At 47.4% G+C, this 26,506-nt stretch overlaps 1 protein-coding gene across 1 annotated transcript in view; it reads left to right on the top strand.

The window, feature by feature from the left end:
- Nucleotides 1-26,506, top strand: part of RASSF3 (Ras association domain family member 3) — a 73,339-nt gene that overhangs the window by 36,305 nt on the left and 10,528 nt on the right. The window contains exon 2 of the mRNA XM_019455005.2: nucleotides 25,829-25,936. Within this exon, the coding sequence (XP_019310550.1) occupies nucleotides 25,829-25,936 (108 nt within the window). The remainder of the gene's footprint in view (nucleotides 1-25,828; nucleotides 25,937-26,506) is intronic.

The following is a 26,506-nucleotide window of genomic DNA, read 5'->3' as shown; positions in this document are numbered from 1 at the left end:
AGTCAGTAGAGCTGGCAACTCTTGATCTTGGGGTCATGAGTTCAAGCTCCACATGGGGTGTAGAGCTTACCTAAAATTAAAAGAAAATGGGTAAAATGTTAAATTCTTTTTTTATAAAGTATTTTTTTCTTTTATCTTTTAAAAATGTTGATTTTTTTTTTAAATATTGTTTTTAACATTTATTTTTGAGACAGAGAGAGACAGAGCATGAATGGGGGAGGGTCAGAGAGAGGGAGACACAGAATCTGAAACAGGCTCCAGGCTCTGAGCTGTCAGCACAGAGCCCGACGTGGGGCTCGAACTCACGGACCGCGAGATCATGACCTGAGCCGAAGTCAGCCGCTTAGCCGGCTGAGCCACCCAGGCACCCCTAAAATGTTTATCTTGAGAGAGAGAGAGAGCACTCGAGTTCATGCAGGGGAGGGGCAGAGAGAGACGTAGAGAGAGAATCCCTAGCAGGCTTCATGCTCTCAGCGTAGAGCCTGATTCGGGGCTTAAACTCAACGAACCGTGAGATCATGACCAGAGCCAAAACCAAGAGTCCAAGGCTTAACCGCCTGAGCCACCCAGCATGGGACTTACTTTTAAGTAATCTCTACACCCAGCATGGGACTCAAATTTATAATCTTGAGATCAAGAGTCACATGCACTACTCACTGAGCCAGCCAGGTGCCCCTAAAATTTTAAATTCTATGTTATGTATATTTAAACACACACAGGCACACACGCACACACGCACACAGAGAGAAATTAATTAAGAGTAAAATCACTTTGGAAGAAAAGAGAGTGGGACACGGCATCTGAATTCTCCACCAGACTGAGCACTGGTTCCAGTAGCTTAGCTTTTGCCACTATCCCGAGTATGTGTGAGGGACGAACCAGATGCTCAGCGAGGTCTCCACCTACTGTACCTTCCTTCTGATCCTCCCACCTGTCATTCCTGGAGCATCTCCTGTGTCCCAGAAATTGAGCTCTGCCCTGGAGAAAGGTAAACGTGTGCCCCGAGGCATTGATAATCCCGAGGGAGGTTGGGAGAGATGCATTTGCTTTTTGCCAAGTGTCCCATCGCATAGTGTGCTCATCTGTGGTAGTAAGTGTGGGTGGCACTATTTAGGTAGTATTTGGGGGGTGGCAGTGAAATGTCTGGAACCCGGTTTAAAGGAGTCAAATCAGTACATAGCTGACATTTGATGCCCACAGATGCACTCTTAAAAAAGACAGTGTCAGTAGAAGAGTAAGACTCGTTTATAGCCTGAAAATTCATCATGGAAGAAAGAAGTCCTCATGGTGCCAGAGGAGCTGTGCACTTTTGTGAGGAGCCACCAGGATGAGGAAGAGGCAGACTTACCTGATGGCTCTCCTGTTTCCTGGGGCAATACAAGGCCAGACACACCGCTAGTTCCTTCAGGAACTGACGGGACAGTCAGTGGAGGACACAAGAATACAAACCCGAGACGAAACATGTTTACAGTGTCCTGTAACAACATAGCGTAGACTGGGTGGCATATAAACCCCAGGATTTTATGTCTCACAGTTCTAGCGGCTTAGAAGGCCAAGACGAGGGCCGTGCACATTGGGTGTCTGGTGAGGGCCTGCTTCCTGCTTCACAGCAGTGTTTTGCTGTGTCCTCCCTGGTGCTCACAGGGGCGGAGGAGCTCTCTGGAGTCTTTTCTGAGGGCACTAATCCCTCAGGAACCTGATCAAGTCCCACAACCCCACCTCCTAATACCATCTCACTGGGGATTAGCACTTCAACATACAAGTATCAGGAGGATGCAAATATTCAGTCTGTAGCACAGAAGCAATATATAATTGGTTGAAAATTAATTTGCTAAGAACAAATGACAGAAGGGAAACATGAAAGTCTGATGGGTCATTGATCATGAGCTTGGACAGTCTAGCTTCAAAACACACTTTATATGCTGTCAGTGTTTTTAGGGAGAGCTCATTCTCAGAGGCGGTCTTCATCTGTTAAATAAATTCTTTACCAGGGAGGAGGAGGAGGTGAGGGAGGAGGTAGGGAGGTGAAGGGAGGCAAGGATGTGATATTTTTGGAACAGCTTGAAATACAAAGTAATTTCCTGATAAGATTAGTTCCTCTTAAGCGAAACCCCAACTGTGGTCACTCGCTTAGTAATGAAGAAGTCCAAGCAAACTGGACAGGTTTAGAAAAACTGGGTCCCTAGCTCTTGTGCTGAATTCCCAGGTCATGTCCTACACCCACTTGAAGTTCACTTCTGGATCAGGGAGGCATCAGTTTTTGTGGAGTACTTTATTTTGATTTGATTTGTGAATTTCGTAAGTAAATCAGTCTTTATTTCCCTGTCACTTTTCCATATGGAAAAGCACTTATTCAGAATAGAGCAAATTTTGAAAGGAAGTATAGAAAAATCAATGCTGGGGCACCTGGGTGGCTCAGTTGGTTAAGCGCCTGACTTTGGCTCAGGTCATGATCTCACGGTTCATGAGATTGAGCCCTTTGTGGGGCTCTGTGGAGCCTGCTTGGGATTCTCTCTCTCCCACTCTCTCTGCCCCTCTGTCATCACGCTCACTTTTTCTCTCAAATAAACTTTAAAAAAAAGACATGAAAAACGCTAAGAATTAGGTATTATTAGCAATGCTCCTGGAAACAAATTCTGGGTTTTTTTCCCTATAAAAGGGACACTAGAAAATAATTACACTAAAAGCAATACTTCTTTCTACTTGCTAATTCCATTATCATTTACAGTTACATTTAGAAGCTGTTGTAATAGGCATTTAAAAGGAAAATATTAAAGAGCTATCTTATTGTGTTTAAGGGTATGAATACTGAGTCTATGTTGGCTTGTATTATAAGGAAACTGTTGCCTAAACCTGGCTAGGTACTGTTAGGGACAGATACAATTTCATATTTCATAAGTAAGTTTCTACTTGGTCATTAATCTGATTTCTTGACCTTTAAGGAGTAGGTCACAAATCATTTCTTTTGTTTGTTTTTTTTTTTTTAAATAGGCTATGATACTGTCATTTATTTTATATTTTAAATGCAGGGAAACATCTTTAAAATATGTTTTCCCTGGTGACTAAGATAATACATGCTCAATGCACAATACTTGGAAGTTAGGAAAAAAATGGAGAAGTTTCTGGAAAATCTCTTCCTTTCAGGCAGTCTGTTTCAGGATAACTGCTGGGTGTGTTTTGAGCAAGCTGATTCCCTGTTGGTTTGCTTTCATCCAGCCTAGCCACCCCTTCTGCTTTGGAGGATGTATTTGTAGAGGGGCTTGTCAGGGTATACCACTGTCCTTTTCCTGCCTCCTGTCTGGTCTCTTGAATGTGGAGGATTTGGGAGGCAGTCACCTGGCCTTACCCCATCAACTTCCTGTCTTCTCCATGGGTGCACAAGGAGCTTTATTTTGCATTTGTTAAATGTTAAAGTCAACAGGGGGCACCTGTCGTTGGAACCCGGGACTCTTGATCTCGGGGTTGTGAGTTTGAGCTCCTTTTGGGGGTAGAGCTTAAAAATAAAATCTTAGACAACAACAACAACAACAAACCAACCCATTGAAGTCAACAGAACATACTGCAGCAACCCTGTACTTGCGAATGTGTGTTCTCGGGGTCTGTTTCTAAATCTGGGGCAATCAGAAGACTTTCTGTACAAGGGAAGACCCCTCCAGTGGTAGGCATTGGGTTCAGATTCTGGCTCCACGATGCACTGGAATTGTAGCCGTGACAAACAAGCTCAACTTGGTTTTCTCATTAATAATAACGTTCTTTAGATAAAATTATGTGATTGATTGATGCATAACAGGCTACCTCCATTGATGGTGTACCCACCAAAACCTGTCTGTTTCTTTCATTCAGCAGTGTTTGTGGAGCATCACCTGCATGCCAGGCTTTGCCCTTGGTACTGGACACCAAAACAGAGAAAAGAATACCCTGTCCACAGGGAGCTCAGAAGGCAGTAATAAACAAGATAATTGCCTGAAATATATGATACATTAAGTAGTGATAGGTACTAAGGAGAAAAGAGTACAAGCGTGAAAGGGGTCTGTGTATGTGTGCATGTGTTAGGGGAAAGGAGGAAATAATTCAGTTATTGAACCTGTAATGTAGCTGCATGTTGTTTCCATGTGTGATGGATCTTGATACTCCAGTTGGAGGCCAGAACTTGTCCCTTTGTTGAGGTGGAACTTCCTTGATGCTCCTGGCATGGTGTTTTCGGGAGGAAGTGGTGGGTTCTGATCCTGCCTGGCTGGGAGTGCAGGTTCTAGTAACGAAGGGTTTGAGAGGTACGTGTATGTGTGGTCTTTTGATCTATCCTGGAAAGTGCTTAGAATAGTGTCAAGCGTTCAATAAATTTTAGTTATTATATGTTAACACTGTTTAGCTATTGTCTCCTGTTATAAAACTCAAAAGTTTTAAATAGAAACCAGAGGGGCCGCTCTCTTGGAAAAAGTGCCTGGTGCTAGGAGCAGTAATTACGCAAGTGTTAGATTTGGAGCACAGATATGATGTGGACCCTCCTCCTCCCGATTTCCCACTCTCTCATCTTTTTTCCCCTTTCAGCCCTTGCGGCCATTTGGAGGAATAAATTTTTAAGGCAGGAGCCATGGTTAATGTATGTAACAGAGGCTGTGTGTTACTTAACGTCTGTTGAATCAATAGGCGAAAGGAACAAGCACATTCTCAAAGCACAGTCAAGTTTCTAAAAATGTACTTCGATAAAGGGATGAGGATAAGAGACTGTAGTAAAGGTGTGGTGCATGCTGATTGATGGGAAGACAAGAACAGTGCCTTTCCTAAACTTGAGCCATATCTTATTGAGCGACTACATACGGGTTTTGGAGATAACAGAATTCCGTTCAGGGATGTGAGCTTATTCTGTGTGATGGTATACCATCAACTTCTCATTCTCAGTGATGCTTTTTTAGTTTAAGAAATAAGGATTGGGGCGCCTGGGTGGCTCAGTCGGTTGAGCGTCCGACTTCAGCTCAGGTCGTGATCTCACGGTTTGTGGGTTCGAGCCCCGTGTTGGGCTCTGTGCTGACAGCTCGGAGCCTGGAGCCTACTTCGGATTCTGTGTCTCCCTCTCTCTCTGCCCCTCCCCTGCTCATGCTGTGTCTCTCTCTGTCTCAAAAATAAATAAAAAAAAAAATTAAAAAAATAGAAAAAAAAAGAAATAAGGATTTCTACTACTGGTATTAAAAAAATTAAATTTTACTGAAGGTTACTGCTAATTATTTCAGTTCTCTATACATCATGTCTGCCTCAGTTTAGTAGTGGTCACCAAGTCAGTTTTAATAGTAAATAAATGTCCACTGAAGATATTACAGGGACACCTGGGTGGCTCAGTTGGTTAAACCGTCCGACTCTTGACAGTTCAGGTCACGATCTCACGGTTTGTGAGTTCCAGCCCTGCGTTGGGATCTGTGATGACAGCACAGAGCCTTCTTGGGATTCTCTCTCTCCCTCTCGCTCTCTGCCCCTCTCCCACTCATGATCTTTGTCTCACTCTAACAAAATAAATAAACTTAAAAAAAAAAAAAAAGAAAATATTAGAACTATCCCCTCTCCCTAAAAAAATCAGAGGCCCAGAATTAAAAGACACAGTGTTCTCTGTTGGTTATGGTATTTTGCGAGCTAAAGTATCCTCTACAATTAGAAAAGCGATGAAGTACAGTGGAAAGTTTAGCATGGATCTAGATGTTAGCCTCTTTCTCAACCATTGTATAAAATTTGAGGCTAATCTTAGTGTGTCTCTGTTTTCTCACACGTGAAGTAAATGTAATGATCTCAAAAGGTGGTGGCGATGATTTGATGGGTTAATATAGGTGTGTCAGACACAAGGTAGATGTTAAAATTACATCTGGTTGATTTGGCTTTTGTGAGGAAGGAAATTTGTTCATTCCTGATGTTGACTTTGAAAGCCCTCAGTCAGGTTGCCCCATTGATAAACATTAATTTTTATGTTAGAATTAAAAAAAAATTTTTTTTTAATGTTTATTTTTGAGACAGAGACAGAGCATGAATGGGGGAGGGGAAGAGAGAGAGGAAGACACAGAATCGGAAGCAGGCTCCAGGCTCTGAGTTGTCAGCACAGAGCCCGACGCGGGGCTCGAACTCACGGACCGTGAGATCATGACCTGAGCCAAAGTTGGATGCTTAACCGACTGAGCCACCCAGGTGCCCCTATGTTAGATTTTTATTTTTTATTTTTTATCTGGGGGTGGGGAGGGGCAGTGGGAGAGAGAGCATGAATCTTAAGCAGGCTCCTCACTCCTCACAGAGCCCGACACGGGGCTCAATCCCATGACCCTGGGATCATGACCTGAGCCAAAATCAAGAGTTGGATGCTCAACTGACTGAGCCACCCCGGTGCCCTTTAATGTTCAGTTTTAATCTAATGTTACCGTTAAACACTGGCTTTAATAATACTGCTAAGCGGGGAAACCTGGCTGGCTCAGTTGGTAGAGCGTGTGACTCTTGATCTCAGGGTTGTGAGTCCCAGCCTGCGTTGGGTGTAGAGATTACTTAGAAAAATAAAATCTTAAAACAGAATGCTGCCAATCGCTGTCGTGGGAATGATGATGACCATAGGCAGCCTGACACTGTGAAGGGCTTCATGTGTGTTAGTTACCCCGGTGGCTCGGAACAGGGACACTCTGAGGGCATGTATTTCTGTGATGATCTTTTTGCTGACAAGAAGCAGATTAAGAGATTTAGAAAGTAAGAAAAGTAAGGAAAGAAAAATGTTAAGAGATCACTTTTTGTTGGTCCAGACAGCATGAGTTAAAAAGTCATGGGAGGTTGCTGATAACAGTTGGCAGTTAAGAACTTTCTTTTGGAAGCAGTTCAGTGTTTTGCGGGACAGAAGCCAGGTCTTGCTCTGCCTGCCCCTACAACAGCTAACCATGCTTCATGCACACAGTATTGGGTTTTTCGAATGCCAATTGAACGGAATCCCACAGGTTGGGTGTAGTTGCATGGTCTCCCTGAAAATTCCTGGAGAGTTTCTGTGTTTTCCTCTAAATTGATCTGTCCACCCGGCAAACAACTGGCTTATGGCTATTAGTTCCCACAGGAACGAGAGCCGGGCCTGTAATCTCTGTTCTGCAGGGAAGGAAGTAGGCTGGAAAATGACAGCAGACAGCTTGGTCACCAGACGCTCTGGGCAGGCCTGAGACGGTCACGATGTGTGTCACCTTCTCTGTCTTCGGGATTCCTGATGTTGGGGTTCTCCAGGCAGCTGGGAACTTGGGGTGAATCAGCAATTGGCTGTCCTTACACCTAGCAATTTAGAACTTTTGATACACCTGATACTCTAGTTACCTGGAAAGGAAGATTCTAAGGTCTAGAATGCAACATTATTTTTGTCTCCTGACTTTTGTGCTTCCTCTTTGAATGTTGACATTTTAGTGAATATGGAGAGAAGTTGATTTAACAGTTTTTCTTAAAAAAAGACCAAAGAGACATAACATACCAATATGAGCCCCTTGAGTAGATAAAAAGTGGCTGTAAAAGATTATTTCTGGAACAGATGGGGAACTCTTACTATGAAAGGGATATTAAGAAGTTCTTATCGATTTTTCTTAGGTATGATGGAGGTGGTTTTGATTATGTAGGAGAATGGCCTTCTTCAGAGATTCATGCTTAAGGATGGAGGGGTAGAGGGTCATCATGTCTGCAATGGAGAAATGGTTCTGCAAAATAAATAACGTTCACTCCCTACAGAGGGCTGGAATTGAGTGCACGGAGGGCAGGGACCACATCTGTCCTAGCGCCTGACACATAGTAGCACGCATAGTATTTGCTGAGCGGGAAGCCTTTCCCCAGAAACCAGCCAGCGCCGTTTCGCCTGCTTCTTCCCCTTCCCTGGGCTCTTCAAGGGCAGGGTCTATCTTTGAATCTTCCCAAAGCACCTTGCGCAGTCCTGGGCACTCATTTAATCTCTGTCGAATGAATGGGAAAAATGTGAATAGCACCACCATTTGAAAGTACTGGCAGTGACCGTTTCAAAGTGAGCTGTTTTGTTTTCCTTGCAGACTTACTGACTGGCAGGAACCCAAGAATGGGGGGCATTCTGTCTGTTGGGTTCCTCATGGGTGTTTTCAGAAAATAAGGCCGAGTTTGTTACAGATCTGACAAGGGAGCGGCAGGGCATTGGGTGGTCCAGTTCAGATCTCCAAGACTGATGTATTTTTGCAGAAAATAAGCAGGTGCCACTGTGTGTAGTGAAAGCTGAGCTTTCTGGAACTTCCCATCCCAAACTTTGGAATTTGGTTTGCTCTTGGGCTGGGCCAGAGGCTTTAAGAGGCTAGTGGGTAGGCTTGGGATTGCTGTCAGGTTATGAAGTGTTGTTTAAGCCGTTGGGTGATTTGGGGAAGGGAAGGAAAATTTACCATTTTGTGCTAATTTGTTGCCTATTGCTCATACTCTTTTACATTGTTCAGTGCTTTTTTTTTCCCTCCTCAAGAAATGCAACGTGAAATGATAGCTGTAGTGAACTTTCTTCCCTAAGTGCTAAGCAAATACCTTCAGTGTTTAGGCATAGAATGGAATTCGTTACAGAGTGCTGTTTATTTTCTGTTTAGGAGGAAAGAGCTGGAGCACAAAGGAAGGAAAACCATTTACTGGCTATGTGAATTTGAAATTTCTTCCTTTCTTTTTTCTGTCTTCTGAGACGTTCAGAGTGGTTAACTGAAACAGACTTCTAAAAATACCCGTTAGCACAGCAAGTATTTTCTCTGTCTAAAATTAGCTGATTTGAGCTATGTAGTCTGGTTTTCTAAATCCTTCCATCAGGTGCTCTAGCCGCTTCTCGCTGTCGTTTTACGAGCTGTGGGTAACATGTTTGGGGGATGCAAACTAGGAATGACTTTATCTTTTATACAAAAATTTACAAATACCTGAGGTGAGTTCCAGCTTCGGGCTCACTCTTCCAGGAGGCCTTCCCAAGGTGTTTCCTGTGCTTTCTTTTCTTATGAAAGAGAGAAAGATTGAGGGGGCGGGGTGGGGGAGATGGAGTGGGGAGGAGGGGCAGAGAGAGAGAGAGAATCCCAAGCTGGCTGCATTCACCACGGACCCCCACAAGGGGCTCAGTCACGACTCGAGCCGAAATCAAGAGTTGGACGCTTAAGCAACAGACTGAGCCCCCCCCCCCCCCCCCGCCCCGCACCCCTCCTGTGCTCTCTTTCATCTCACCTGTCGTTCTCAATAGCTCAGCTTTCTGTGTCCCACCCTGTCCTACCCCGAAGGGCAGAACCTGTGCTCTGCTCCCTGTTCTATCCCAGTGCCTCATACAACTATTTGCTTAATATTTAGGCGCCTAACAAATATTTGTCCACCGTTAAAAAGTTGGTCCATTTACTGAGCAGAAAGAAAGGGAAATATTATTTGTTGGTGGTGTTGACAAAGAGACCTGTCTCTTCACGTGAAAATTAAGGAAGTGGGAACGGAAGAGAAAGGGGGAGAGAAGCTAGTTGGGCTGGGAGTGGCTCAGAAGCGTGGCCAGGGTCAGGGTGTAGTGACAGAAGCCCGTTGCCTGACAGAGAGGCTCCTGAGAATACCTCCCTGCCTACCTTTCCTCTGCCTGGGCCGTAGATAGCACTGGGCCTTTCTGAGGTGTGTTTATGTTTTTAAAATACTGTCTGTGCTTTCCAAAAATGTGGTTTCCCTGCCTCATATGGGAAACATTGACTTGGTGAAAGTTAGGTACACTTGGTCAACAGTTTGCATTTGTCCGTTTCTGAAATTGTTTTCCAGTTTTGTGAAAGTGTGCTCTTTGTGTTACAAATTCCTTGAAGGGAGGGGTCCTGGCTTCTCTTTTAAGGATCAGTTAGTCGAGAAGGAAGACTGGGGTAAGGAAGGTAGAGGCCAAAGTTTGCCTTCATGGCTGACGGCAGAGGATGCTGGTGTGCAGAATGTGGCTTATTCTTATGGGCAGAGGGCCTTCCCAAGGCTGGCCTCCGGTGCTCTGCTGGCCCCCTCTGCAGGGTGAGCGCAGAACGTTAGCCCCCAGGTGAGGACAGAGGGACAGGGGGACTCCGCGTGCACTCCTGCTTTCTCCTTCCAGACCCACTGATGCTGTTCTCCTCCCTTGTTGAGGAGGCAGACTCATGGGTGGAGAGAGGAGGCCTTCCTTTTCTATTAAGAGGTAAGAAAATGGCACCCACAGAGGTGATATCCTTTCTTAAAGTCACACAGCTAGTTGGCAACAGATTTTTCTCCTGGGCTTTAGCAGCCATTTGGAATGCATGGAAAGGGCATGATTTTGGAGCTGGCCAGGCCTCATGTTCACGTGCTACTACCTCTGTGACCTTTGCATTGGTTTATATATCTGAACAATGGGATTTGACTTCCGACCTCAAGGCCTCTTGGGAGGGTTACAGTAGATCTAACCCATGTTTAATAGCCTGGGCCAGTACTCCATTTCCCCCTAATCAGCAATGCAAATCTCCCCAGGCCTGTCCACGAGTTCTTTCTCTTAAATCCTGGCTTAGAGTCTTGGGAAACTTGGTGATGGGGAGGTGGTTCTCAGAGTGGGACTTGGAAATTGAGGGTTTTTTTTTTTTTTAAGCTTATTCATTTTGAGATGGGGGGGGTGGCGGGGAGAGGCAGAGAAAGGGGGAGAATCTCAAGCAGGCTCCACAGAGCCTCTGCGGGGCTCGAACTCATGAAACCATGAGATCAGGACCTGAGCCGAAATCAAGAGTCGGACGCCCAACTGATTGAGCCACCCAGGCGTCCTGGAAATTGAGTATTGTAAATTTGATATTTTGGGAGGAAAAGAGTTGTTCCTAAGGAAGTAAAGTGTTAAATTGGAAAGAATTTCATGTGTCCTATCCACCGTAGAAGAACTTGTGTCACACCTGGAATTGATTTGTAGTCAGGAACTGAACAGTGTGGCCTGTTTAACTTTGGGGAACAAATGCCTTTCAAGTCTTAAATGTTCGTACTTCTTTTCTAGGACGTTCTGTAAGTCTTTTGTTGTTGTGTTAAAGTTGTTTTGTTAAACGTACAAGTGGACTGTTAAAAAGTTCCTGGTTGGGGGCATTGGTGGGCTAGGTGAAAGGGTGAGAGGGGAAACATTCAGATCTGTGGGCAGGGGACCTGGTCTAGAACATGTGAAATGTGATGGGAGTCCTGTCTCCATGTTTCCTGAGGTGTTCTGGATGAAACAGTCTGTGCCGGGCCCTCAGGGACACGGTTGCTGCAGGCGATGCCCCACACAGGGAGAAGAATGCAGCTCTAAGCAGGCGCACATCCGGGCTTGAACACTGTGCGGTGACCTCCTCTTTCCGTGTCCGCTACTTGCTTCCTGTCCAGGTCTTCAGGTTAGTGAATGCTGCTCTGAAGCAGTGTCCACGCCACCGTGATCCACACACATCTGTCTCGACCCCTGATGCTAACGATACGTTCGTTCGACTACGTTCGGTTTCTCTTCTTCCCCCCTCAAGTCTGCTTTCTGCTTTTTGTGTGTTTCCAGCCCACACTTGGCAGGCAGAGCTCCCTGCCCGCCCCCCTGCAGGCCATGCAGACCTGGTCTTGGCTGGTGGCTGGTGGAGCCGGCTGGGTCCCTGACCCCCCCCCCCCCCTCCCCCCCCAGCACTGAGGAAAGGTGGGGCGGGAGGGCACTTCCTCCAGGCCTTGGGCTTCCTGTGCAAGCCTGGAGGAAAACAGAGCTGGAGGGTGTGTGAACCCTCAGGTTATACCAACAACACGAACACTCCTCCACAACAAAGACGACTGAAATGCTGAACCCCCCTGCCCCCCCCCCCCCCCCACCTTTTGGAAAGTCGCTTTTAATTTATAAATTGTTGACTTGGTCGAGTGATGTTAAAAACCTATGCTTTCTTTTTGACAGTCTTTGGCAGTAGCAGGTTTTCGTTTTTTTGTGAGTGGCTGGAGGGGTTTTTTTGTTTTGTTTTTTTTTTAATTCCCCAGACCGCAAGCCTGTTTTTACCTAGGAGATCTCTGGTTTGCTCTCTAGCAACTTCCTACGTTGGTGTCTGTGCAGCTGGCTGCCAACATTAGGGAAAATGGATAACAGCCTTGCCACACTGGTGCCTCTGTTCTTAATGTGGGGTTGTTTATCTAGAGGTGGCTTGCCCCCCAGGCGCAGTCAGCACATCAAAGTGTGTTTCATTTATGCTGATGGGGGCTGAATTGCATTGTGTTTACTTTTGTTTTTAATGTGATTTTGAATTTTTTTTTTAATACGTGGAAGTCTTTTATTTCCTTGCTAGATTCCTGCCCCACCCTGCCCCCACCCCGATTAACGATTAACAGTTATGCAGACCTCGGAGACCTCGATTAACAGTTATGGAGTTTTTGAAAATTTTGTGAAAGTTTTGTGTAGAAAGAAGAAACCGTCTCCGATCTCACCAGACTGGCATAAGCGCCGTGAACATTTTGGAATCTTCCTTTCTAGTCTTTGAGGCATGTTAAAAAACAAAGTTCAACGGAGTAAATTTTATAAGATCTTATTGACTTTAGTCAATGATTCATGAATTGGGCAACATCCCATCTGGCAGATAGAACGGAGCTCCAAAGAGCTGTACAAAATGAGAGGTTTTCAGGGGTTGGGGGCGGGGCATGCAGGGCGTAGGGGACACTAACGGGGAAGTTACAAAAGCAAAAAGCAGATTGTGGCAAGGTCACCTTCCTTTAGGGGACAGCAGGGATCTATCATGCTGCTGACTTCACTAGTGCTGACCAGGTAATTCCAAGTTGACTAGTTTGAGGTTCCACTGGGGGGGAGGGGCAGGGGGAGCTGAAACTGTAAGTTAGGTATGAAATCTTAGTTTGGTGACTTGGGCTTAGCAAAAGTGACTCCATTTTTCCAACAGGCACATAGTTTGTCATAGTGGATGTACAGTTCCTCTGATTTTTTTTTTTTTCTCCTCCCATTAAAAACTCTTCTGTAGGCTTCATGTTAACAGCTCCTATATGGTCCATCTTGACATTTGGAAGTATTACTTAGCTATTTTCTTTAAAAAAAAAAATTTTTTTTTTAACGTTTATTTATTTTTGAGATAGAGAGAGACAGAGAATGAACGGGGAGGGGCAGAGAGAGAGGGAGACACAGAATCTGAAACAGGCTCCAGGCTCTGAGCTGTCAGCACAGAGCCCAACGTGGGGCTCGAACTCACAGACCGTGAGATCACGACCTGAGCCGAAGTCGGACGCTTAACTGACCAAGCCACCCAGGCGCCCCTGCTTAGCTATTTTCTTAATGCTGGGAATACAGTTTCTGATTTTTAAACGAATTCTCTGTGGTCCTGGCCAGATTACTACTTCCCTGATAAATTGCTGGGTTGTATTGGTAGCTGCCCCCCACCCCAATTCAAGTTGAACACAGTGTATTAAAACAACTAAGCAGGCGTGCCTGGGTGGCTCAGTTGGTTAAGTGTCTGATTCTTGACCTCAGCTCAGGTCATGATCTCACAGTTCGTGAGTTCGAGCCCTGCGTGGGGGTCCACACTAGCAGTGTGGAGCCTGCTTAGGATTCTCTCTCCTCTCTCTCTCTCTCTCTCTCTCTCTCTCTCTCTCTCTGTCTCTCTGTCTCTCTGTCTCTCTGTCTCTCTCATAAATAAAACAACAACTAAGCCTCCAGGAGCCAGTGGTGCTAGACCTGAGGGTCTCTCAACTCACTTTCTCTGTCCAGCACATGGTTGGTTGTTTCCTCCTCCTCCTGGCTTAATGGGCTTTGAATCAGATGGACCTGGCACAACCCTTACTTAGCTTCTACACGAACCAACCTCATGTCCTTGTAAGCTTCTGTTTTCCAATTGCAAAATAGGGAGAATAGTGGTACCCAATTTTGGGTTTATTCTAAGAATCCCGAGTCAGGTTGTGATGAGGGTGGCACGGTGTCTGGGGTTTGGTGACAAGATTCACTAAGGGCTTTTGCTGTCCACCTTCCTCCCCACCCTCAGCCCCTCCTAGGGATTTGGGTGGCCTAATTCTGTCCTGTTTTGGAAGAGTGGGCAGAAAAGAAGGAGAAGCGGAATGGGGGGGGCGGTGTATCCAGAAGGCCTCCCCCCCACCCAAGTGTAGGGAAAGGTCAACTGTTTCAGAGATTGCCAGAACCCTCAAAGGCAGTGGTGCTGCTTTACCCCACTACTGCTGGGGTTGGGTTCAGTGAGGTGGGTGAGGTTGGCCAGGAGCGCCAGGCCCCTGGGCGTTTTTGCACGGGGTTCTGCCTCCCTGGGCTCTCTTCTGGTCATTCTTTGGGTGTCCTAACTCACCCCACACCTCTGACCGTGACCAGCCTTGTATCCCTGACACACTTCCTGTGACTTTTGTGGTTCTCACCCCATCTACAGCTAAGCAAGAGGGCAGGAGCGGATTTCTGTAGAAAAAGAGTGTCTTTACAAATTCCTGGGTGAAACCCTTCGAGGTAATAATCCACCAGATTTTTATTTGAATTGCTCTATCATCTTTTAATTACTCCAGAGTGCTTTCGCCTCCCTGGTAGGAAGGAGGAAGGTGATTCCTCAGATGAAACCAAAACCTGGGGCCGCTGAGGTGGAGCTGGAGGTACGGGTGTCTTTCTGAGAACGGAGGGCAGCAGTGGGGTATCTTTCTCTGTCCTCCGTGTATTGCATGTGGTGTAGAAGAGTCCTCATACACACAGTAGTACTTCAGCTAAGCCTTTTAAGGGCTAGGAACAGACTTAAAAGAGCCGCCTTGAGTGGAGCATAGAGAAGGAGACCTCAGGAGAGGGGATGGGGGGACAGGAACAAGAGTGATAGAAAATAGCTGAAGCTTGCGTCCCCCTTCAGACTTTTAAGTTTGTCTAATTAAAATCTTTCGTGGTCTGGACATCTGGCCTGAAAGGACCGACGAGTCTCTCCCTATTCCTCAGACGATATGAGAGGGAGCTTTGCAAGTGTGTTTGGACTAGTGCATTAGCAAGGCTACGGTGGGTAAGAATAGAGGATTTGCAAATCCAGACCCTAAGGAGTCAAATGTGACTTCCTGGACATTCTCCTCCTCAACAAATTGTTGTCATCCACACTTTTTAATTGTTACATGAAAACATAGAACTTTAAGTTGCTTTCAAATCTTTTATGTGCCGGCAACTTAGACTCCTATTAGAGATGGCAAGGAAGAACACCAGGTGTCTCTTAGATAAGCTTGCTTCTGATCACTTTTCTTGGAGTGCTGGCCTATAGGCACTTCTGATTTTCTTGAGACACTCTGTCCCTGTTCAGATTAGGTGACGACTCCTATTTGCTTGTAAGCCTCTGCCCTTGACTTTCACATTCCCGCCGTAGGTGGAGCTGGAGCCCGCTCAGCTTCCCAGATGGGCTCCACCTGCCCCGTCCTGGTGGCTTCAGCGTTCCTTCGCGCTTCCCGTCTGGCTCACTTCCAAACGAGCCTGCTCGTTTCCTTTCTCCGGAACCTACCTCCCCTTACAGCCAAGGTACAAGGGTTCCATGAACACTCAAATGATGTGGAAGTCACAAGATCTGACCTTTGGAAGAGCCTCTAGTGCCCCTGGGCTAACCTGAACTAGTGACGATGGCCTCCAAGGCCACAATTGTAATTGCTCTTAGCCAAAGGAAGTGGCTGGCTGCTGAATGACCCTTAGAGCCTTGAGCAGTGAGACCATTTAATCTAGAATTTAGGGTGGACGTTGTGTCACCGTTTGCCATTGTAGTGTCTTTCTTCTCTCCTGGCTTCTCAGCGATCGCTCATATTATTGTTCCAGTTAATTTTCCTAATACTCAGTGGACTGACTTTGTAGGTACTTGATTAGGACAGTGGTATAGATAATACAGAATATTAGAAAACTGGGGCACCTGGCTGGCTCAGTTACAAAAGTGTGCAGCTCTTGATCTCGGGGTCGTGAGTTCAGGCCCCACGTTGGGTGTAGAGGCTACTTAAATGAAAACAAAAATGTTAGAAAACTCACTGCTGAAAAAGACAGGGACCATAGTCCAATGTTTTCTTAATAATCAGGGAAACTCCCTGAGGACCCACCTTCCTTTGGAAACCTGAGAATCCACTGCAGCTTCCTTTCTGACACCTCAGAGAGCTGGGCCTGAGGCAGGCCTGCTGACTCACCTGCGGCCATGTTGTTTTTCTAATTATCAGAGCTGATTAGCTGGATTTGGATGTGCTTGGCTCTGAGGGCTGTAATAATCTTCTTTCTTTCTTACCTAGCTCGCCTAGAATTTGAGAAAGTTAAACCAGTTGTGAAAATGTATCACCTTTCAGAAATGAACAGCATCTTAATTGACTCCCTTTGAAAGCACGTCAAACTGGGATTGCTGAGGTTGAGTGTAATCTGGTACCCCTTGAGGTTGGGCGCTCAGGCTGGGGCACTCTGAGGAGACTCGTCCACCTCCAACTTTGTTTTCTGGCTCCAAACAAACGAGTGGCTGTTTGACGATTGGCACGCGACCCGGGTTTTGAAAGCACAGCCATATAGGGTATTGCGGACTGGGAACCAGGGGGTTTAAAAAGTGAGGTCATGGAAGGCCCAGATGGAACTCTCTTCGCGTGGATCACAACTGCAATTAATCTTATTAACATCCTGGGCCCGTGCCTGCTCTCACTGCCTCGGGTGTGTTGAGGGTATTTAAGGGGCAGGCTTTGAAGGACTGTCTCCTTTGATGGTGCAGATGCATAACAGAAGCGTGTAAAACTTTGTATCTGCTGTTATAAAGGCCTTTTGTGTGCCCTCGCAGATTCATTTAGTTTGGAGAAGCAAACAGAAAACCTCCTGCAGATAAGATGTTGCGAGGCTGGGTTGCAAATGCAATCTTGTAGATGCGGGTTCTGTGACCAGATAGAATCAATCAGTTGAAAAGGAATATCCCCCGCCGCCCCCCCCCCCCGCCCCCCCCAACATCGAGCTAGTTCCAGCACCGTATTCCAGAGTGAGTGGAAGACTTAAAAATGCTGTCAGGTCACGGGGAGGCAGGAGCAAACATAGGAAACAGCAAACTGTGGAGGTGTGTGCGGTGAGTGCTAAATCGGCAGGGATGGGGTACCCCAGGGGTTCCTAACATACAGGGCTGAGTGAGGGCTCTTGTGGCTAGGATGGCTTCCTGGGTGGGGTGGGCCTCGAGGAGGTGGCCCACAAGGTGCTCTCAGGGCACAGTGGCTCCTGGCGGAGTGGTAGGGGTGCGGCTGGGAGAATTTAAAGGCAGTGGGTGGCACACTGACCTCTCTCTCAAGTGCATGGAAGACGAGCCTAGTATGGTGTTCCATCCTTATAAGGGTGCTGCCTGCTTCTATTTTTGAAGCCCATTTTTTAAAAACTCCTCTAAAATGCCCACATCGACTCTCTCGTGCTGTTCTCTTGTTTTAACAAGTAGCCTTGGGACAAAGAAGTTGTTTAAAATTGTCAAGTTCAACAGATGTGGTTCATGTGTGCTAATATCCCAGAATTGAGTACAGAATCTACTCACTAAGTGAATAATTAAGAAAAGAAGTATCTGTTCTTGTGTAATGTACCCATTTGCTCATAATTAACGAATGTCCCAGTTACAACATTATGACAGGCCTGTTTTCTTACAAGTTTTCTTGCTGTGTACTGATACAGGGTTTTTTTGTGTGTGTGTTGTGTTATTTCGTTTTAAACCTTCGGGTCTTCTCAGATCTCGGTCCCTCTGGGACTCGCCAGGGGGGTGGGAGAGGTAGGCGAGGAGCGGCGGCGCCCTTTCTGCCCACAGAACATGCTGGGGAATTAGCGTTCTGGGGGGGCACTCTTGGGGAGCCTGGCACCCGGCCTCTGGGCAGCACTGTGCGCATTGACCTTGTCCTCTTAGCTGCCCTCCCGTCCCTCCACCTGCTCTTCCTCCCCTGAGATAACAGAGATGCGTTTCTCCATAACAGGAGGATGGAGGGGGCTGGGACATCTTTCCCTTGCCTTTTCTTTGCCGTCGGAAACCTGAACAGCAGACCTCTTTTATGGGTGCAGAGAAGCCTACAATGGGCAAGGTGAATCCCTGAACCTCACCTAATGGGACGTAATATATCCCAGCTCTATATCCCGCAGTTAAAAAAAAAAAAAATCTTCTCATCCGGCAGGGGAAAAAACTCTGGACTGGCCAGGGTGAATCAGCAGGCCGTTCACCAAGATAAGCGCGAGTCTCTAGACGTGGCACCCAGCCGATTGTCAACACTGGTGCCGTGAGAACGTGGCAGCAAGCAGCACCCTGTACTTTTAAGGTCAAGAACGGCAGCACCAGGCCCCCTGGACACAGTTGCTTTTTCCTTCAGGAAGAGAGTTTCATTTGTCCCAGAAAGGTTGTCTTTTTACTTAAAACACAGAGTTCGCGTTGCTTTCTTGTGGGCTTCCCCACCTTGTTGTTCGTTTGCACGGCGCCCACTACAGTCCAGATTCACGTGGCCGGGTGGAGTCCCACGAGCCACACATAACTACTTACACTTAAATTATTGAAAATTGAAATGGAAATTCATGGTCTCCCTTTACTTGCTCAGATACCACATGTGGCTAGTGACTGTTCTTTTGGACAGCAGTTATAGGACATTTCCCTCGTTGTGGAAGGTGCTGTTGTCTCTCGGCGGTGCCGCTCCTTATTTGAGAGCACTTTCTGGGCTCACTCAGCTCCCCCGTCTGCTCTGCCTACTTTTATATCTTAGAGGTTGTGGCACCAAAAGTGAAGAATGTCCCAACAGGCATCTAATGTAAGTACACAGCTGTCCCCTGTGACCCTTCTCGCCGGGCACGATCCTAGCCTAAAAGACCCTCTAAGGACTTGGCGGGTTTGGCTCTGTGTGATGGCCTTTCTTACATTCCTCACAGGGTTTCTGTTCTGCACACCTAAAAGACATTTCAGAACAGTTTTTCCCTGCTAATTCTACTTTATTAGTTTTTTAAAGTTTATTTATTTTGAGAGAGAGAGAAGGAGCGACGGGGGGGCAGAGAGAGAGAGACAGCAGGAGCGAGAGGGGCAGAGAGAGCAGGAGCAAGAGGAGTAGAGAGAGACAGCAGGAGCGAGAGGGGCAGAGAGAGAGAGCAGGAGTGAGAGGGGCAGAGAGAGAGAGAGCAGGAGTGAGAGGAGTTGAGAGAGACAGCAGGAGTGAGAGAGGGGCAGAGAGAGAGAGAGCAGGAGCGAGAGGAGTAGAGAGAGACAGCAGGAGCGAGAGGGGCAGAGAGAGAGAGCAGGAGTGAGAGAGGGGCAGAGAGAGAGAGAGCAGGAGTGAGAGGAGTTGAGAGAGACAGCAGGAGCGAGAGGGGCAGAGAGAGAGAGAGAGAGCAGGAGCGAGAGGAGTAGAGAGAGACAGCAGGAGCGTGAGGGGCAGAGAGAGAGACAGCAGGAGCGAGAGGGGCAGAGAGAGAGAGACAGCAGGAGCGAGAGGGGCAGAGAGAGAGCAGGAGTGAGGGGCAGAGAGAGAGAGAGAGCAGGAGTGAGAGGAGTTGAGAGAGATAGCAGGAGTGAGAGAGGGGCAGAGAGAGAGAGAGAGCAGGAGCGAGAGGAGTAGAGAGAGACAGCAGGAGCGAGAGGGGCAGAGAGAGAGAGCAGGAGTGAGAGAGGGGCAGAGAGAGAGCAGGAGTGAGAGGAGTTGAGAGAGACAGCAGGAGTGAGAGAGGGGCAGAGAGAGAGAGAGCAGGAGCGAGAGGAGTAGTGAGAGACAGCAGGAGCAAGAGGGGCAGAGAGAGAGACAGCAGGAGCGAGAGGGGCAGAGAAGAGAGAGCAGGAGTGAGAGGAGTAGAGAGAGACAGCAGGAGTGAGAGGGGCAGAGAGAGAGAGAGAGCAGGAGTGAGAGGAGTAGAGAGAGACAGCAGGAGCGAGAGGGGCAGAGAGAGAGAGAGAGAGAGAGCAGGAGCGAGAGGAGTAGAGAGAGACAGCAGGAGCGTGAGGGGCAGAGAGAGAGACAGCAGGAGCGAGAGGGGCAGAGAGAGAGAGACAGCAGGAGCGAGAGGGGCAGAGAGAGAGCAGGAGTGAGGGGCAGAGAGAGAGAGAGAGCAGGAGCGAGAGGAGTAGAGAGAGACAGCAGGAGCAAGAGGGGCAAAGAGAGAGACAGCAGGAGCAAGAGGGGCAAAGAGAGAGAGAGAGCAGGAGTGAGAGGAGTAGAGAGAGACAGAAGGAGCGAGAGGGGCAGGGAGAGAGAGAGAGCAGGAGCGAGAGAGGGGCAGAGAGAGAGCAGGAGTGAGAGGAGTTGAGAGAGACAGCAGGAGTGAGAGAGGGGCAGAGAGAGAGAGAGAGCAGGAGCGAGAGGGGCAGAGAGAGAGACAGCAGGAGTGGGAGGGGCAGAGAGAGAGAGAGAGAGAAAATATCCCAAGCAGGCTCCACGCTGCCAGTGCAGAGTCCGATGTGAGGCTCGCTCCCACGAACTGTGGGATCGTAACCTGAGCTGAAATCAAGAGTTGGACCCTTAACCGACAGAGCCACCCAGGTGCCCCTTTATTTTTTAATTTTTTAAAATGTTTGAGTGGGCTCTGTGCCCAGCGTGGAGCCGAACCTGAGGCCTGAACTCACGACCTTGATGAGATCAAGACCTCAGCTGACAACAAGAGTTGGACGCTTCACCGACTGAGCCACTCAGGCGCCCCCTGCTAGTTATACTTTAAAACCTGGTTCAGGAGCATCTAACTGGACTTTCTGGAAGTTGCCTTGGAGTCCCCTAACTGCTTGCTCACCCGCTGCTGGAAATCACTTGCTTGATACTGGTGCTTAAGTGCGAGCCTGCTTTGGTTTGCTTTTAGGTCTGTCTGTGACCGCAGTGGAAAGATCTCTCCCAGAGAAGATTTTTCTGTTTTGGTTAGGTCCACAACACTTTATTTGCTGTCTTTGTGGGAACGGAGCCTGGGAGGAGGACATTTAAAGAAGTCACTACCAACACTCCATTCCCCTCGAGCTGTCCCAGCATTCCATTTGCAGCGGGGGCCCGTTGCCCCCGGACAGTGCGGTTACAGCCTGCGGGGTCCCTGTGGTTTGTTCCGTACCCAGGTCTGCACTGGTTCCGTGTGTAATGCGCCGGGTATCCCAGTATGTTCGGGACATCATTAGGTGACTGCCAGTTGCCACCACCGGAAGATGAGCTTGAAAGTAGGAATTCGTAAGTTTGGAATCTAGCATCACTTAGAGTAAGCGCCTGCTAGCCCGGTAAGTTCACCCTTTCCCACTGACACGTGCTAGCCCTCAAACCTGGCCAGGAGTCAGAGCAGCTCCACACGAGAGCCGTGGGACCTGTGGGACCGGGAGGTGTTGACACCATCCACTGCGTCTGTCATCAGGCACCGCGCATCTACCGGGGCGTCCCCCACCCAATCAGAGAAGCTGTGCTAGTTGCTTTTTTAAAGGGTCAATAGTTTTATTTTTTTTAAAGAAGACACGAGAGGGAGTGGGGCGGGAGTGGGTCAAACTTGACTAGGCTGTCAGCTGTGGAAAGGTAGAAAGGCAGCGGCCACGGCCGTCTGTCCTGGCCGTAAGTGCGTGGCCCCGACTGGGGCGCCCGCAGGCACTCAGTAGAATTGTTGGATAATGAGTTGTATCGTATTTTCGTCGCAGCTCTGTCAAGTACGTATTGGCTTGCACGTTTTACGGAGATGAGAAAATGGTCTCCAAGAGGTTAAAGAGCTTGCCTTGGGTTACACAGCGAGGACGTGGCAAAGCTGTGAATCAGACCTGTGTATGCCCACGCCGGAGGCCACATGCCTTCCCCAGTGCAAGGGGTCCAGCCCTCGTTCCCGCTCGTGGTCACAGTCCTCCTGGATGCTTTCTGTTTTGCTGTTGTTATATTTTGGACTTAAAATTTTAAGGTGAGATAAAATGTCGAATTCCAGGAGAGTTAGCAAGAAAGGGTATAAACAGGTTTGTAAAGCGGTGCGTTCATTCTCAGACAGTCTTGATTTAAAATGGGATGGGGCCACGCCGCACGAGGACCACGCCGCGTCTGGGAGGCAGGGTGTGGCCCTGTGAGAAAGTTCACCGGTGGAGAAACGTCTCGGTGACCCCACCCAGGAACCGAAGCGAACCCCAGAGCAGCCCTCGGGCTTGCAGGATGAACACACTAGGGAAGAGTCTAGGGTTGATAATTTTTCATGGAAGAACTGAAAAACTGGAGGGTTGGGAGACTATAAAAGAAAGGTGGCTTATAAAAAAGAGGACCTGTAACTGCCCAGACAGACGTACTTGGGTGTGGCGTCACCGCCTCGGCCGCCAAGAACAATAAGGATACTTCAGACTGCTGCGCCCCATGCCATTTCCTGTCCTTGCCATCGCAGTTCAAGGTTAACGTCTATACTATTTGATCTGTTCTGCACTTGCCACACAGGTTTTTAAAAGCTCCTCCTTATTTTTACCTTTTGCACCCATGTACCTACTTTGTCCCTTCAGTGTTGCATGTTTTTTTCCTTCTTTCTGCTCGTAAGGCCGTCTTCCCAAAGGCATTGTATTTGGAGGAAGGGCAGGGGGATCCTTCCCTGTGTGAGAGGAAGGCGGGGGTGGGGGTGTCTTAAAGGGATAACAATTTGGAAGTTTTCCAGCTCTAGAGACTTCCTCCCATTCTGATACTAACAGGAACCAGTGTCCTTCACTCCACAGCCTGAGCTCGTGACTTCTGTTCCTTTCCCCCTGCTTCTACACTCCACTCAGAGCGTTGCTTTTATCATTTCAGAAGCTTTTTTTCCTTGACATTCTTCACTGAGACTCGGGCTTCGCTGGACAATAAGTGCCATGAGGGTGGAGGTGTGGTGCCTGACGTCCCCACGCCCAGGCGAGCGCTTGGCACACAGCAGGAGCTCAGTAAATATTTGCTCAGTGAGCAGGCCTTGGTCTGTGGCCTTTGTGGGCAATTGCTATGTCAGTTGACTTAAAAATATGGCGTAGATCTTAACCGTTCTTACAGGAAACAAAAAATCCTAATGATGTGAAGTGATGATGCATGTTAACTAAACTGGGGCTAATTGGTTTGAAGTATATACGTATGTCAAATCCTTATGATGTACACCTAAAACAAATAGTGTTATATGTCCATTATATCTCAGTAAAAAACTCAGGGTCCCAGCCTTCTAGGGTTTAGCTGCTTCTCTGGGATTTACTTTCCAGTTAATCTTTTAATAACAAGATGTTTTGCCTTGAAAGGATCGTGGAGGTCCTTGGGCCCAACTCTTTTCTGTTATCGTTGCTTACAGTTTCCTTGGTTTTTAATCTCCGAGAAGGAAGGATAGCTGTTGCACAAGTATGTCTCAGCTATGCTTTTGTGGGCAAGCCGGGGTGAGTTTCTGTTTGCAGGCCAGCTAGCGCCTTCGGTTTTCCTCACGCTGCTGGGAATGCTGACATGAGGTGGCCTAGGGACAGTTAAGAACTCACTAGGGGCGCTTGGCTGGCTCAGTCAGTAGAGCATACTACTTTTGATCTTGGGGTTGTGAATTTGAGCCCCGTGTTGGGTGTGGAAAGCCTGGGTGGCTCAGTCAGTTGAGCAACTCTTGGTTTTGGCTCAGGTCATGACCTCACATTTAGTGGGTTTGATCCCTGTGTTGGGCTCTGTGCTGACAACGTGGAGCCTGCTTGGGATATTCTCTCTCTCTCTCTCTCTCTCTCTCTCTCTCTTTCTTTCTCTCTCTTGCAGCCCTTCCCCGCCCCCCAAATAAATAAACTTAAAAAAAATCTTAAAAAAAAAAATCACACAGATTCTTAAAAAAAAAAAAAAAAAAACAAAAAAAACTCACTAAATTCTAAATGGACTTGACCTTGCTCTTTGCTCTTAATCACTCCGTTTCCCCCTTCTCTTATTTAGGTGGTAAGCCCCTAGGGTGGACGTACGCTACGATATTTGTGTAGTTAGCTACTTTGTACATTTTTAATGGTGGGTCTTTGGTTGCCTTGATTCCTCAAATGGAACCATTTTGCCCCATAGGTCCCACCAGTGAGAGCAGTGTCAGATTTTTGCAAAGTTGTCCTGTTAGGGTCAAGAAGCACCGTTGAGATGATTCACTCTGGTCCCTTTATTTCCTAGGAAATGAGGGAGTGGCTTCAGGTCAATGAGCGGAGGGCACGGGATTAGTTGGTGAGAGACTCTGGACCAGAGCCCCCCGTCTCGCTGGAATTGGGCACGCTTTTCACAGCACCCTCTAGCTCTGCCAGTGCCACATCTCACTCGTTAGGAAGTGGAAATCCCTTAGGTTCACTGTTTAGTATTTGCTCTGAAGAGTCTTTGGACAGTCTGTACTGAAAAATCAAAGTCGACACAAAGACTCAGGATCTTTTTTCAGCTATGGCCCATGGCCAGCTAATTGTGGATTGGAAAGAGCAGGGCCAAGCCGAGAGTTACAATATATGTTTTGAATTTCCTTAGAAATAGTCATTGAAGCTTCTGTAAAGTTATTTTTTTATTTTTTTACTCCTTTTTTTTTTTTTTTTTTAAATGTTTACTTATTTTTTGAGAGAGAGTGAGCATGGGCAAGTGCATGGGGGTGGGGGGGTTGGGGGGAGTGCAGAGGGAGACAGAGGATCCGAACTGGGTTCTGTGCTGACAGCAGAGAGCCTGATGCAGGGCTCAAAGTCATGCACCGTGAGATCATGACCTGAGCTGAAGTCTGACGCTTAACGGACTGAACCACCCAGGCGCCCCCCTATTCTTGTTAGTGGAAGCAACATAGAGAACCTGGGTTAAAATTAAATTTGATCTCTTAACTAGTTGAGGTGTCCCCGGACAAACCACACACTTCCCGAGGGATCTCAGGATTTGGAGTTACTGAGGGTTGGTAGGCTTTGGAACCAGGCTTCAGGGAAGTTCTGTCACTGCCACAGAACCGCTAAGTTTCTATTGGCAGGTGAATTTACTTAGAACTTGACTTCCTTTGGAAGCCGGAATAATAATGTCTACTTGGTTAGGTTGTTGGGAGAATTAAATGCAACACAAGCCAGGTGTGTTGTATGCTTGGCTTCTTGGGGGTCACAGCACACTGAAGTCTGGCCGTCTGTGATTGCATCTAGCCATTACATCATATCACGCACTGCTTGAGCTCTTTAGACGAGAAACCGTTATTGAATTCTTCAGTGGAAAGAGGGTTTACTATCATCCCGTCCACAGTGTGGACAGTCCAAGCCGGAGTCGAGACTGGATGGGTTGCGAGTGGGTGAGTAGGGGAAATCTGGCTACTTGTATCTTGACATGACAATGTGTTTGGAAGATCAATTACCCTGTGGTAGTTGTGTGTAATTAGGTCATTGGTTAGTGCCAGTTAACATGATTAATTACCATACTTTTTGCTTATAAATATGGCATAAAGCTGTAAAGACCGTAAAGTTCGTAGAATTTGCTAATGAGGAGCTTTTGGTTTGTGTCTTTAAATATTGTTTAAAATGGAAATAGCCTGGGGCACCTGGGTGTCTCGGTTGAGGCTGAGCCGGCTGACTCTTGATTTCGCTTCAGGTCGTGATCCCAGAATTGTGGGTTCGAGCCCGTGTCAGGCTCCACGCTGAGCATGGAGCCTGCTTGAGAGTCTCTCCATCCTGCTGCCCGTTTCCCCTGCTTGTGCGTGTGCGCTCTCTCTCAAAAAAATACAATAAATGGAAATAGCCAATCCTACAGGCACTCTGAGAGAATGGTGTCTGTGCAGAAGGGAAATTTAGCAAAGGCGGTTTCACAAAATAATAATTAATGAAGCGTTGCCATTAGCTGCTGACAAATTAGTTGTAGCCCTCAGGAAGGTGGTCGTCTGAAGGAAGGAGAACCATATTCGGTGGATGACCCTGAGAGTTTGACAGCGAGAGGGTGTATGTGTGCTCATGTCTGCGCGTGTGTTTCGAGGTGAAGTGCCCCAGAGTTCTTGTGGGGACTGTATAAAGAGTCCTGCCTTACCTGCATTTTTTCTATGATTGTTCATGTGTGGCACGGCTTGTTTTCCTTCTAGGATGTGGAGAAAGAGAAGGAAACCCACAATTACCTCAGCAAAGAGGAAATCAAAGAGAAAGTTCACAAATACAACTTAGCAGTCACCGACAAGTTGAAGATGACCTTGGTAAGCACCCACAGTACTGTCCATGTTGGCACGGGTCGAAAGACAAATGAATGTAAATTGTTGGGACTACAGTCTATGTGTTTTAAAATCTCCGAGTAGCGTTTGCAGAGGTTGAATGGCCAAGGTGTGCAGGACGGTAAGGTGGAGTGTTTCCGCAGCTTTCAAAGTAAAGTTCTATGTTGAAGTAGGTGAACATTGGTGAACACTTTACAGTTTTATTGTAAATGTTTTTGTGACCCCCCCCCCCCCCAAAGGATGTTTAGCGTTGAGTATAACCACTGTCTGTTTCACATACAGGTGGTGACTCAGATTCTAATAAGGCTTTAGATAAGTTTTATCTTGTGCAGATAAGTTTGGAAGTGTCAGCAAAAGGATTTCGTGCCCGTGGCTCAGAATATACTTGAGCTAAGATTTCTCTCAGCTGGTTGTTGTGGAAGATGAGGGAGGTCGTGCTCACGTCCTACACGTTGCCGTTTCGGGCTTCAACAGTGTGGTACCGAACGCTGATGCTCAGCGGGGGTGAGGGTTTAGGAGGAAGGAGGCCCAGGGCTTAGTGACAGTACAAGGAGA

The sequence above is a fragment of the Panthera pardus genome, unplaced genomic scaffold (assembly GCF_024362965.1).
Source record: "Panthera pardus isolate Hobbes unplaced genomic scaffold, ASM2436296v1 HiC_scaffold_6, whole genome shotgun sequence".
NCBI lineage: Eukaryota > Metazoa > Chordata > Mammalia > Carnivora > Felidae > Panthera > Panthera pardus.
The sequence above is the reverse complement of the archived record's forward strand: the minus strand, read 5'-3'. Positions and strand labels throughout refer to the sequence as shown.